The following is a 13721-nucleotide window of genomic DNA, read 5'->3' on the forward strand; positions in this document are numbered from 1 at the left end:
CACGCTTTTGTTCTACGTTACAAGTCAAGAGAAGGAAAATTTCTGCTCTCCCAATGCGAGAGCATATCTTAAACTAGCAGCTCCACAGCTTATAGATTGAATGGATGTGACATCAGCAAACCGTGGTTAAACCAAAGTTATCTTCCTAAAGCCACATATTCACTAACTTACATCTACGGCCAAAACCATATATTTTGCTATGATATACACAAATAAATGTTCGATGGGATTCTTGAACTTGATTGATGATGTTCTCAAGCTGAAAATTGAGAAAAAAAGTTATATGAGCCAACAGCAGATCTTGTTTACTTTGGACCAAGCATGATAGCATGTTCAGAGAAGGGTAGGTACTTTGTTTGATTACAGTATATAGAAACATAAAAGAGCAATGCATGATATATGATCAAGAGCGCCTTATCATTATCAGTAGCTTAACGCCGGGCATGACAGGTGTCGGTTTCCTTGCTCTTAATTTACCGGAGAAATAAGGCTAATTTCACAATCTTTGTTGCAGATTGATAAGACCTTCTTTGAATTGGCTAAAAAGAATTCCTCCCCCGTAAAATTATTATTCCTTAAAGTAGTCATGGAAGTAACAGAAAGATAAGTTTTTAATGGTATGGTTGCTGAATCTTCTCTTGATTACGAGGTTCATGGTCTTAATTCCTTGATTCAGTTCGGTGTTGCATATGTAAGAGTTCGAATCAAACTTAAAACTTGTTTCTTACAGATTGCTGAAAGAGAAATCTCATCACACTATACATATATGGTGCAACTCATAAAAGATCATAATCAATTGTCTAACCATAGTTATCTCTTCCCTCACGTCTGTTCAATTTAACAGCTCTGGAGGTGCGTGTTCAAGATATGCTTTCGCACTGTGAGAGCAAATTTTTTCCCCTAAAAAGGATTTGTGGCCTATATAAATACTACCTCCATTTTTGGAAACATAGGTATTTCCATTGTTTTACTATTTATTCTTTTATTTTACCCTATTTTTAGGTTAAAATAAAAAAAGTGAAAATATTTTTTTATTATTTATTGATACAAGATAGGATACTGGTGAGCAGGCAATGGGGTCGAGCACAATATGACATGTCTAGGGAAATTCTAGAGAGGACTCTGAAAATTCTACGGTCAAGAGCCCCAGATTATGACATCAACCGAGACTAATCTCTGTTAACACTTACTAGCTATCCGAGACCTGCGGAATACAATGAACATTCAAAATCCTTCTTACTAGTTGGAAAAAAGAACAAAATCTGAGAAAATACCAGGAAGTTCAATAGGAAGTTCTGATTGTGTATATTAACGTCAGTAGTGTCATAAGCATTGTACTCCAAAAGGAAGTTTTATCTCTAAGTATCAAACTTGCAAATTCTTCAAGGATTTCCGGTTGTTCATAATGAGCTCTCAGGTATAGTTCCTCCTTATCTTTCAGGCTACTTGGTTCGCATCTTCAATAGTTTTAGATGGTAAGATTATCTTTCATCTGGCTTTTGTTTAATCATTCCATTTCTTTTGTAGGATACTAAATTGAAGCAAAAGAAGAGTGTCGAATTAGACAAGAAGAGTAGTTTCGTCAATTCAGGACCTGTGCACTTGACCACTGTTAACTGGTAAGATTATCTTTTAGGCTTCTGTTGGATCATCCCTTGGCCACTTATACCTCGAAAGTCCGGTCAGTCAAAGTATTAGCCTAACTAAACTTATTTGGGTATGAAGGCATGGTTATTGCTCTTGTTGTTGTCTGTTGAATCGTCATCCATTTGTCTCTTATGCTGCAATAACTAGAGATTTTATTGTAATTTACAGGAAAAATGTGAATCACCGGAGAATTATAGCTGCTAGTTTAGTTTCCGGTACCTATGTTCTGGAGCTTGACCGTCAAGAAAATCGGCAAGATTCTGAAGCTCTTGCACCACAATGGTGGGAATTCTTCAATTTTGAGCTGTTCTATCCACTCATCGATACTCATGATTTCTCCATCTTTGGTGCTGTGTACGAATTCAAACCTAAGGATTTTAACTACTGCCAGCCGGGAATTATCCCACAGTTTGTAATTGCATTTAGGGGAACCACGTTGAAGAAACATTCTGTCTCACAGGATCTGTGGTTAGACCTGAATATAATTAAACATGGACTTCACCAATCAAATCGCTATGGAGTTGCACTGCAAGCTGTTCAAACCATGGTCTCCGCAGTTGGAGCTAGTAATGTATGGATGGCAGGACATTCTTTGGGCTCTTCCATCGCAATGCTTGTTGGGAAAAATATGGCAAAAATGGGAAACTATCTGGAAACGTACCTCTTCAGTTCACCTTTCATTAGGCCTCCAATCGAAAAAATCGAAAGTGAGAAAGTAAAATGTGGGGTTCGTTTTGCTAGCAGCCTTGTGAAAGCAGGAATTACAGTTGCCATCAAGGGTATGAAAGACAATAGGGATCCAGAAGATCCGTTTAAGGCATTATCTGCTTGGGTGCCAAAGCTGTTTGTCAATCCAGATGATCATATATGCTCAGAGTATATTGGGTATTTCGAACACCGTGACAGGATGGAGTACTACGGATTTTCCGGAATTGAGACGTTGGCGACACAAACATCCGTGACAGGATTATTAAAGAGTGCAATTGGAAGAGAATCAGAAGTAATACACGTGGTTCCCTCGGCTAATCTGACTATTAATCGAAGTCCAACTTGGGAATTACCGACTTTCATGCAAGCTCATGGGCTGCAGCAATGGCTTAAAGAGGATTTGCGTTTGCAGTCTAAGGTCTACCAGTACGGACTATGATTTGATCAACTGTAACAACATTCTTGATTGTGAACAAAAAAGTTCCATTGGTGTTTTCTTTTTAAGCTATGTTGGGTTGTGGTAATTTGTAATCTCCAGTCAGTACTAGAATTGCTCGGAGTTGTGTTACTGTTTAGTAAATATTGTAATCAGGGACGGACCCAGGATTCTCCTTTGGGTAGTGATGGATTGTAACAGTCGATAATGCGGTCGAAGGTCGCGGCCATTTTTTTTTGAAATACATCACCTAATTAGTGGCCAAATAGTGATCCACCCGTACAATACTAAATAGTTAGGGAAATAAAAGTTAAAACTAACGGATAAACGAAGTGATTACTAAAAGAGAAGAAAGTAAGAGTAGAAAGGTAGTGAGTGGAAGAAGATTATTTACTTTAAACATGACTTCAATTTTGATCAGCTCATAGTATGGGCTAAAAATCACATACAATTAACTAAATACAACTAATTGATGGGCTAAACATAAAATTTAACCTAAATTTCTATACTAATTTTTTTTACCCAAAAATTAGGGACGGGCTATAGTCTCCTTTAGCCCCTTGCTAGGCCCGTCCCTGATTGTAATGTGAACTAATGAGAACAAGAGAAAATCTGTTGTAATGAGAAGTTTACAAAAGAAATATCCAGAGAGGTTTAGAGTGTTCTAGTATCGGTTATTCTAGAGTGAACTAGATAACTTGGTCAGAGCTAAAGAAAAGAAAAGTCTTGAGAAACTTAGAGATTTCTACCGTCGGCAAATGTAGCCTATAAATAGGCAGGTCCTCTTCCTAATGTAAATCGAGCAAGAACATAATAAAATAGTGAGGTTTTAAGAGTTAGTCTTGTTCCACATGTAGGAGCCCTATGTGAGCAACACTAAACCTATGCTCATATATCTCCATGATCATCAAATACCTAAAAAATCATCAAGCTAACTCATGCATGTAGCAAGTACTTGTTCATTCACAAGTACGTTGAATTAAACTGGAAATTTATCTTCGTACATCCTTCACATTGCAAAAAATATTGTATTTCACAAATATTCGTTAGAAGATGGTCTCTTGTCTTATGTCTTCAACTGACGTTTCTCTGTGTTGAGAATAGTCTTACACTTGTTCAATTTTCAGCTACACCAATACAAACTAGGATGAAAAATTGTAAGAAAGTTGAAATCATGTAAGAAGCTGCTGCGCAAGCTAAGTTAAAATGCTGACTTGGCAAGTATCAGCAGCATATGTCTGCACTGCACCTTAGTGTTAGTGGATCACCACTGAAGGAAGAAATTCATTTCCAGCGGAACATTTCTACATTTTGTATTGACTTTTCCATTTTTAATAGCCAATGTTGTTTTCTCAAGCTGTAATTAAATTTATTCTAATAATAATGTCCACTTGCAAAATATTATAGTTGACAATGTGTTATAGATCTCGTAAGGATGAATCATACCTGGTACCAGAGAATATTTTCATTTCTGGTGGTTGTTTCAGATTTCGTAGCCATTTTGGGGTGTTCACGATGAGCTATCAGGTTCGATTCTCTCTTTCTCTAACACATATCAGGATTTCACAACAATCTTTGCTAGTTCTTGAAATTTTTGCTCTACATCTTTGCTGTATAATGTTTGCCAATTGGATAGTTCTTAAAAAATTCATCTCTGAATCAATGTTTTCCACTGTAATCAATGGGTGGGAGTACTCGTCGCAATCGTTTCATCTGTGAGATTACGGATGATCAGTTGCACGAATTCGGTGTTGACTTTCGTTTAAGAGTTTCCATATCTGCTGAATGTTTTATTTTGATTTCGTGTTGATGTGAAGAACCACCCACTCTATTGCATTTTGTTTTGTTAGGCCTCACAATCGAAGCAAAAAAAGATTGAGAAAATAGGCTCAAAGCGCGATTTCAAAATCACAGGACCTTTGCACTTGACTAGTGTGGATTGGTAGGATGATCCTCATTCTTGCTTCTGTTTGTGTGATAATTTACGGAGTTAAACTAGGTCGACAATGTCACACTGCTATCTCATTTACTCAACATACTTTTGTGGACATATGTATAAGAATTTCTATGGTATTTTGAAGGCAAAGTGGACATCACCGGAGATGTATAGCCGCCAGTTTGGTTCACGGGGTCTATACTTTAGAGTTTGACCGTCAAGAGAATCGGAAAGGTTGTGAAGCTCTGGCACCCTCATGGTGGGAATTCTTCAGTTTTCAGCTGCTGCATATACTCGTGGATAGTATTGATTCCTCCACCTTTGGAGCTATATATGAGTTTAATTCTAAGGCCAACAAGTACCATGTTGCGGGAATTCCACGGTATGTAATTGCATTCAGGGGAACCACTATCAAGAAACATTCTGTCTCACAGGATGTGAAGTTAGACCTTCAACTTCTTAAACATGGACTGCATGAGTCGCCTCGGTTTGGAATCGCAATGCAAGCTGTGCAAAACATGGTATCTGTTGCTGGAGCTTGTAATGTCTGGTTAGCAGGACACTCTTTGGGTTCTTCCATTGCAATGCTTGCAGGAAAAAACATGGCGAAAACGGGCAATTTACTAGAAGCATATCTCTTTAATACACCATTCGTTTCGGCTCCAATACAAAGGATCAAGGATGAGAAAGTGAGGCATGGGGTCCGTATCGCAAGCAGCTTGATGAAAGCAGGTCTTGCAGTTGCCATTAAGGGGAAACAAGATAGCCAAAAATCAGATGATCCATTCAGAGTGTTATCGGAATGGACACCAAATCTATTTGTGAATCCGGCAGATCATGTCTGCTCAGAATACATAGGGTATTTTGAACACCGGGAAAAGATGGAAAGCTTAGGAGTTGGAAGAATCGAGAGATACGCGACACGAACATCAGTAACTGGATTGTTGAAGAGTGCAATTGGTAGGGAATCCGAAGTTATACACTTAATTCCCTCAGCTCATGTGACAATTAATCGAACTCCATCATTAACTTTCAAAAAAGCTCATGGGATCCATCAATGGCTTAGAGATGATCTGCATTTGCAGTCTAAAGTATACCGATACACACTATGATTGACAAATTGCAAAAACATGTTGCTTGCTTTAGTGAACAAAATGTACATGATACGATCCCACGATGCTTTGTCAAGAATCCCAAGATGGTGCTAAATGTGTTGTATAAAACTAATCACTCATTAGAACATGACTTTGTCTATGAATATTTTTTTGATGGGATAGCCCCAGCAAGATCCAAGTTAGGATGAGGTTGTCTTTTGGTTATCAAAATCTTTCACTGTTTCTGAAAATTGCCATATAATTTGTGTGGATGCTAGTAATTTTTTGAATGGATATATCTAATGAAGATGAAAATGGAAAATAGCCTTGGCTAGCTAGTCAATATTTTATTTTTCAATCATCCCTCCTACCCAACAATAATAAACTAGTATGTCCACCAATCATAAACAAATATGTCTACCTCTTGATTAAAATGGTTGCCTTGAAGCCAGAACGGAGGCGAAATAAGGGCTAGCAGGTGAAGTCATTTCACCATATGTAAAATTTTAGAAGCTTCCGATCCTATACGTTCTCAAAACCCGAGAAACCCACAACACAATTGACAGTACAAGAGTACAATGACCGAAAATCAAACAAAAATGATGTTGCAATAAACTGGAAGAATGCATCTTAGGCACTTTTATATGTAAAACATGAGGTCTTGGATGGGTGCAGTTATTTCGTAAAATGGTTAATTGCACATTTGCAGAACCATGGATCACTTTGCAAGTAATGTACGCCTCTCGACATTTAAGAGCAGAAAAGTATCTTTTTTGTGAAACAAAAAATCTTTACTTTGATGATTGCCAAACATGAAATACTCTCTCCCTCGCATGACTAACCTATTCCCTGTTGGTACTGCAACAATAAAATACTGAAAGAATGAGGTTAGAAACAAATTTCTGAAAAAGTTTAAATAAATACTTAATGGGAAACAATAAACAGAAGACAGAGTCACGTGTTCAACACGCTGTCCTTAACACGATAGTTCACCGATACGCCTCAAAATGAGTGATGCCTATATCCCGTGGTGAAGTCGTATCCAGGATAAAACTGTCCGTTGCAAATACTATAGGCACTATAATACTTTCCCACTCTTACGAATAGCAACGGCACGGAATATAAAACCCACATAGAGTGAGAAAGACGAAAAGAAGAAGGAGTAGCTTCTTTTGGACACAAATTGGAATGAAGAAACCAAAATGTTTATATAGTGGAGAAGAGAGATAATCGAGAATAATGTGTATTAAGAGTGAATGAAAGAGAATATAATTTTGTAATAAAACCAAAATAAATTTTCATTAATTCAAGGTTTTCCAAAACCGTAAAAAAAAGTTACGCGATTAACTGCACATTATGTCGACATAAAAATAAAAACGGAAATAAATAAATCCTCTCCAAGTCATACGCCCCTCACATTAAAAACAAAATCTATTTGATATTAGAATATTTAAAGAAATATTTCAAAAGAATTTTGTCCAAAGAGATAAGTCTTGGTTGGCCTATGTCCACGCTGTAAGAACGAACCCGATCCTTAAGCCCAAGCCTTAGTGAAAACAAGTATAGTTTCCCCACCCGTTCCACCCACATTGTTTGCCTAACTATCCGTAAAGGAATAGTTAAATAGTGGAGATCCTCTTTAGTTATACCCTATATAGAACTAAAGGTCATATTTCATTCACTCATAAGAAAATGAGCAAGTACCCTTAGAGACTCGAAGGTCCTAAGTTCCATTCCCACCGAGACTACAAAACCGAAACAATAAAACTCATTTTCTCCAACAATCCCCCACATGAATGAAATATCTATAAAATCAGAAAACGGAAAGCGAGAAATACCACTATAGGCAAGAGGTGTCCATGAGGTCTTGAACCTTTGCTTAGTGGGAAATTGCCGGAACTACTTGATGGACAGTGAACGCGATGTCTTGAACTGCCATCGTTTGGTGTAATCCGCGATAATAACCACGCATGATATCTCTCTAGGTGCTGTCAAGTTCGTGATGTTGTGTCCTTTTTGGCCTTGGACTAATCCTGTTTCTCATAATTCTCTAGATAATCAGCTATATTCTCTTAGGAAGCGACCCACTTCCACATTCAGATAGGTGAGTTCCATCAAGAGTGTTTACTGCTACACCCCACTTCAATCTTAAATTGAAACTATCGAACTCATTAAGACTTAGTTAAAAGTCATCTTTCACATGCAGTCACACTATCACATCTACACCATAGGGAAGGGACATAGAATGAAATTCTCTGATAGTGTTTACCTTCACCCACCACAAATTAATTGTCTCATTCAAAACCTTGATCTTGGGATCTCCAGTCATCAAGGTTGAGCATCCTTCATGGCAAGTTTATTTAATAATCCTAAGCCTCATCCCCCTCGATGCATTATTAATTATCTCTTTAGACAACCCTTTCGTCAAAGGGTCTGCGATATTCTCCTTGGACTTTATCAAATCAATGAAAATAACGCCAATTGAGACTACCTATTCTTAGCTTTAACTATTACAGCTTGGCTAACACAATGTATAGATATAGCTGGCACATGCATATGCCACAGAGGAGTGTCTTTTAAAAAACATCTTAGAAATTCATCCTCCTCTCGTGCTTTATCTAACACAATACTCTCATATTCCATAATGAATTAAGAAAAATATGTCTGTTTAGAAATATTCCAAAAACAAACCCTCCAGCTAGAGTGAAAATATATCCACTCGTAGACTTAGACTCCTTTGAGTCTGATATACAGTTTGCATCACAAAATCCCTTAAGGACAACAAGATACCTTTCATAAACCAAACAAAAGGTATAGAGTATTTTAGGTACCATAATACTCTACTAAGTGCATTCCAATTCTCTTGCTCTGGACTGCAAGTATATCTACTTAACTTACTCACAGTATAGGAAATGTATGGACTCTTACAGTTCATTAAATTCATCGGACATCCTATAACTCTTGAGTATTCAAGTTAAGATACTCCACCACTCTTATTTTTCTCGAGTCTATAAGAAGAATCGTATGGAGTACAAGCAGGCTTATAATCAGATTGATTGTATCTCTTAAGAGCAAGTTCAACATAATGAGAATAACTAAGACTATAAATGTTTGATTATATTCTAATCCTCATCCCTAAGATTATATCAAAAAGGTCCTAAGTCTTTCAAGTCAACGTTCTCATTCAGCACATGTTTTTAGTGGAATTAATCACATCTATGTTTGTACCAAGTATAAGCATAAAATCAACATACACGCATACAATCACACATATATGCATCCTTAACAAGTTACTTGTAAATATACTTGTCAGATTCATTAACTTAAATCCACTACACATTATCACATGATGAAATTTTCCATGTCACTATTTACATGCTTACTTGAAAACCATACAAAGATTTGTTCAACTTACAAACTTTCTCTTCATAACCTTTCACTATAAAGTCCTCAGGTTGGTCTATGTAAAATTCTTTATCTATCCAATTCACGATTTTAAAAAAGTTATCTTAACATCCATATGATGTATCTCCAAGTTATTTATGGCAACAATATCAATTAGCATCTTAATAGACGTAATTCTCGTCACAAGTGAATAAGAATCAAGGAAATCTACACCTTCTTTTAGTTTATAGCCTTTAGCTACCAACCTAGCTTTATATTTTCCACAGTTTCATCTACCTTATGTTTCCTCCCAAAGACTCATTTACACTATATGATCTTATTCCCTAGATGTAAACTAGCAAGCTCCCAATTCTGGTTCTGAGGGACTGAGTCCATTTCACTAAATAAAGCTTCTTACCAGAATGGGGTTTTAAATAGTAAATTTTATGGCTTATTTACGATTCTGGAGCTCAGACTAAGTTAGGTGTATTATGAAGTCAGATCTATAAGAAGTCCAAGTTCTAATCTTTTTACTTCTCCACGGATCAACTCTACTCCATCCTTCTTTGAAGGTAAATCCTGACTAGTTGAAAAGACATCTAGGGGACTAACAACACATCTTAAGAAGACACGGGTTTCATGAAAAACATGTTCAAAGAACTCATCATCCAAAGACTTCATAAAAGTAATCACACCAATGTCAGAAAAAGCAAAACTCACAACCAAAAACTATATGCAGCAGGGTACTCAGTATACCATATCTAAACACCCCCGCACTTTGAGTTATGCATAAGAAGGTAGTCTAACTTTCCATAATCATATGGAGTTTTACCTAATCCTTTAAAGGTTACTATATTCATGATATAACAGTTATAGAGAACGACCCCCCCCCCCCCCCCCCCACACAAGTTGGCGGTTTAATCCTGAACTAGTCAACATGGCATATATCATCTCCTTAACGGTTCTTTCTTTATGTCCAATTATACCAATATACTATGGTGAATAAAAAGTGTGATCTTATGAATAATGCCATTTAAAAAATAAAATTCTCTTTAAGAATTCCATACTTGCTATCACGTCCAGACCTAATCTTTTTAATGGTAACACCTGATTGGTTTTCAACTTCAACTTTATATATCTTATGGCTTCTAAGAAATCATCTTTACCTATGCAAGTATGAATGACAATACCACGTATAGTCATCTACGTAAGTTACAAACCAATTTTTACTTATCAATCTTAAACACAAAATGATGTACTTATGTTTCCATGATCACAACTTGTAACTGTACCCGTCAATCGTCATGTACACATCAGAAGTACAACAAGTAAACATGGACTCGCTCGCCACCAAACTCCTCCATGATCGCGCTGTAGAATACTATGTAGAGATTTACATAGGTACTCCTGGCCAACTGATGAAGCTGCAGTTTGATATGGGAATCTCCGGAGTCCGGATCATGGGTAAGGTGTTATCCTTGCGTTTTTGGTAACAGTAATTGCGCCACCAAAACATTCTTCAAAAGCCAAAATTCTAAGTCCTATGTCGAGATGTGATGTGAAGAACAATTCTGTTTAAACTTGGAAGAACCATGGTGTGAAGGCTACAAGTGCAATTCTAATTTAATATACGGAAATGATGCATTTTCGAGTAAGGTGCTGGCATATGAAACCATCAGCTTTGAAGAAGATGATGAAGCTCTGTCGAATGTATCACTAATAATTGGATGATCTTTCAATGGTAGTGGATATAATATGATGGATGGATCACTGGGTTTGAGCAGAGGTCCTGTATCATTTTATACACTGCTAAAAGCTAACTATGGTGTCAAAATGTTCTCTTATTGTTTACTGGATCGGGTGAAGGTCGGAAATGATATCTCACATATTATTTTCGGAGAGCAATCTGTATCCGCTGACACTATATATACACCGTTGATCGATAGGTACCAGGATGATGAGTATTATTCTGTATTGTTGTCGGGAATAAAAGTTAATGGTGAGACAATATCTAAATCTCGGGTAGCGATGACCCTTGATACAGAAAAGAAGGTTTCTCAATTGCCTGAACCCATGTACCAAGCATTGTCGAAAAAAATCCATAATGCAGTTGATAAACTGGGGAGGGGGAAAGCCACAGAAGTGAAAGGTAGGTTTCCATGCTACAAAAAATTCAGGAGGCAAATCAAAGAGTCACCGTCGATCACATTTACTTTTGAAGGAGATGCTGAACTTTTATTGTGCCATTATAATATCTGGGAATATCATAAGTGAAAGGTAGGTTTCCATGCTACAAAAGTATTCTCTTTCGTAAGAGTATCATAAGACTCTTTTAACTGAGTATGTTTTTCTCGAAGTTGGTTCATCTTCACAGTCAAGTTTATCTTAATCTGAATAATATTTTCATTTTGGGCGGTTAATTCCTTTGTTGATTCTGGGAATATCATAAGTGAAAGGTAGATTTCCATTATAATATCTGGGAATATCATAAGTGAAAGGTAGGTTTCCATGCTACAAAAGTATTCTCTTTCGTAAGAGTATCATAAGACTCTTTTAACTGAGTATGTTTTTCTCGAACTTGGTTCATCTTCACAGTCAAGTTTATCTTAATCTGAATAGTATTTTCATTTTGGGCGGTTAATTCCTTTGTTGATTCATCATGATGATTCCTTAATGTGCGAAGAGATTCTTCTTGGTCATCACAAATTTTCTGGAGAATAAGATATTGACACGTAAACATCGCTTCTTTCTTCAAAAAAGATCGTTTCTCCTTAGATAAACCCTAGTTTTCATCTGACAAAGTTTGATGTCTCAAATCAGCACTATACAACAATTCAGAAAGATGGGAAACTTGGGAAGCCAATGTCTCACATTGGTGAGCTAAATAGACCTTCTCATTTGATAGGTTTTAAATCTGGTCAAACGAATATGAATGTTCATTATTTAATTGATTTATTTGGTCTGCAACTTCTCATTGTCAGCGCGAGCATCTTCAGTGGCAAATTGAAAATCGAACCTCTCCATAACACGCTTCTGATTTACATGTGCAAAAAGAAATTCAAAAGACAAGGACACAAAAGATAAATTACTTCTAAAAAGAGTTGAAAAGGTAAAGAGAAAAGCACCTCTAAGTTCTTGATTCTTGCTGCGAAGACTTTCGGATTCCAGAGTTACAGTTTGGAGCTCCCCTTTCAGCCTATTGATTTCTTTTCCTAAAGAAGTATTCTGACGAGAAAATTCTAGCATGGAAGTACCAGATTCAAAATATCCTTCAGCCAAGATCATACGACGATGAGATTCCTGGAAGAGAAATGATATAAGAATAAGGACGCAATAAGACATTTCGAATAGATACCTATATGCGAATGGATACTTACTAGGAGATCAAGCGCGATATGGACGCTCAGATCAATCTGAGAGAAGATCTCGCTCCTTGTTTTCTTATTTGGTGGAAAATCGCATAATAGCTTACTCAAAGCGTTACAGATGCGAAGTTTAAAGGGATCAGTAATAAACGATTCAGCAGCATTGATAATAGCAGACAAAGCTTGAGAAGCAGGATCAACTCCCTCTAGGACTCCCTTATCAACAGAGATGGACTCCAAAGAAAGGGAAGCAAATTTAGAAGAAGAAGGAGCGGATGTAGAAGAAGCAATACTCATAAATACAGGAGAAGCAATGTTCTCCACAGGAGTGACATTTTCCATAGGTGCGACGTTCTCCACAGACGCGAGAATATTTGCAAATAACAGAACATTCACAAAGGTAAAGACAGTCTGATCCACTGATGATGTGGTCACAGTTGCAGGAGCAGAAATTTCCTTTACCGCATGATCAATTGAAACATCTTCCTTACGAGCGGAAATTTCATTTGGAGAAGCAGTTATATCCACATGAGCAGAGGCAATCAAGCCTTATGTGGGAGCGTCAACATTATCGCAAGAAGGAACCTCGACTTCCTTACAGTCAAAATCAGGAATGATAAGACCAGTGTTGAGCATTGGGGCTTTGCGAACTCTCTTAATCTTTAACTTCTTACCACCATCAATCTCGCATTCAAAATCCTGCGAAGAACAAACTAAATAAGAAATAGAGGCAACAATATTGTTTAACAAGAAAGAAAGTATTTCTTACTCCTTTGTTCTGCGACGGCTTCCTCTTGAGAGACCCTTTGTCTTTCAAGCTTGAAGAAGAATTAGGGTTAGGAACTGTAAATTTGGTATTACCAGAAGAAAAACTTTTGCTGAAACAAAACCAATATGGGAATTAATATAACAATAGATTAGCACTATGATTTTAACAGAAAGAGAGATAAAATAAGTTTCAACAGAATATATGAACCTTTATTCAGGATCCATAGGGACAACAACAAAATCAAAGTTGAGACTTCGAAAAAGACGAAGATGAAAAAATTTGAAAAAGGTGGAGAAGATGAAGATTTGCATAGGCAGATTTACAGAGATGAGAATGAAAGACGAAGTAAAAGAGAAAAGATTATCTCTCCTCAAACCTAGTT

At 36.9% G+C, this 13721-nt stretch overlaps 2 protein-coding genes across 2 annotated transcripts; both read left to right on the plus strand.

Moving 5' to 3' along the window:
- The first annotated feature begins 1314 nt into the window (after positions 1-1314).
- Positions 1315-3028, plus strand: LOC113340337 (GDSL esterase/lipase At4g10955-like). The gene is made up of 3 exons (XM_026585545.1): positions 1315-1417; positions 1528-1619; positions 1816-3028. The coding sequence occupies exons 1-3, from the start codon at positions 1406-1408 to the stop codon at positions 2792-2794; spliced, it is 1083 nt and encodes a 360-aa protein (XP_026441330.1). The 5' UTR covers positions 1315-1405; the 3' UTR covers positions 2795-3028.
- A 1224-nt stretch (positions 3029-4252) lies between these two features.
- Positions 4253-6001, plus strand: LOC113339369 (GDSL esterase/lipase At4g10955-like). The gene is made up of 3 exons (XM_026584656.1): positions 4253-4318; positions 4642-4733; positions 4873-6001. Exons 1-3 carry the CDS (start codon positions 4307-4309, stop codon positions 5837-5839), a joined length of 1071 nt encoding a protein of 356 aa, XP_026440441.1. The 5' UTR covers positions 4253-4306; the 3' UTR covers positions 5840-6001.
- Positions 6002-13721: the final 7720 nt, after the last annotated feature.

The sequence above is a fragment of the Papaver somniferum genome, unplaced genomic scaffold (assembly GCF_003573695.1).
Source record: "Papaver somniferum cultivar HN1 unplaced genomic scaffold, ASM357369v1 unplaced-scaffold_21, whole genome shotgun sequence".
In the NCBI taxonomy this organism is placed as follows: Eukaryota; Viridiplantae; Streptophyta; class Magnoliopsida; order Ranunculales; family Papaveraceae; genus Papaver; species Papaver somniferum.

What these genes read in the sequence shown, in the direction of transcription:
- LOC113340337 (XM_026585545.1), top strand. An exon ending in CACTTGACCACTGTTAACTG is followed by an intron (nt 1,620 to 1,815) that starts GTAAGATTATCT and finishes TGTAATTTACAG; the next exon opens with GAAAAATGTGAATCACCGGA.
- LOC113339369 (XM_026584656.1), top strand. An exon ending in CACTTGACTAGTGTGGATTG is followed by an intron (nt 4,734 to 4,872) that starts GTAGGATGATCC and finishes GGTATTTTGAAG; the next exon opens with GCAAAGTGGACATCACCGGA.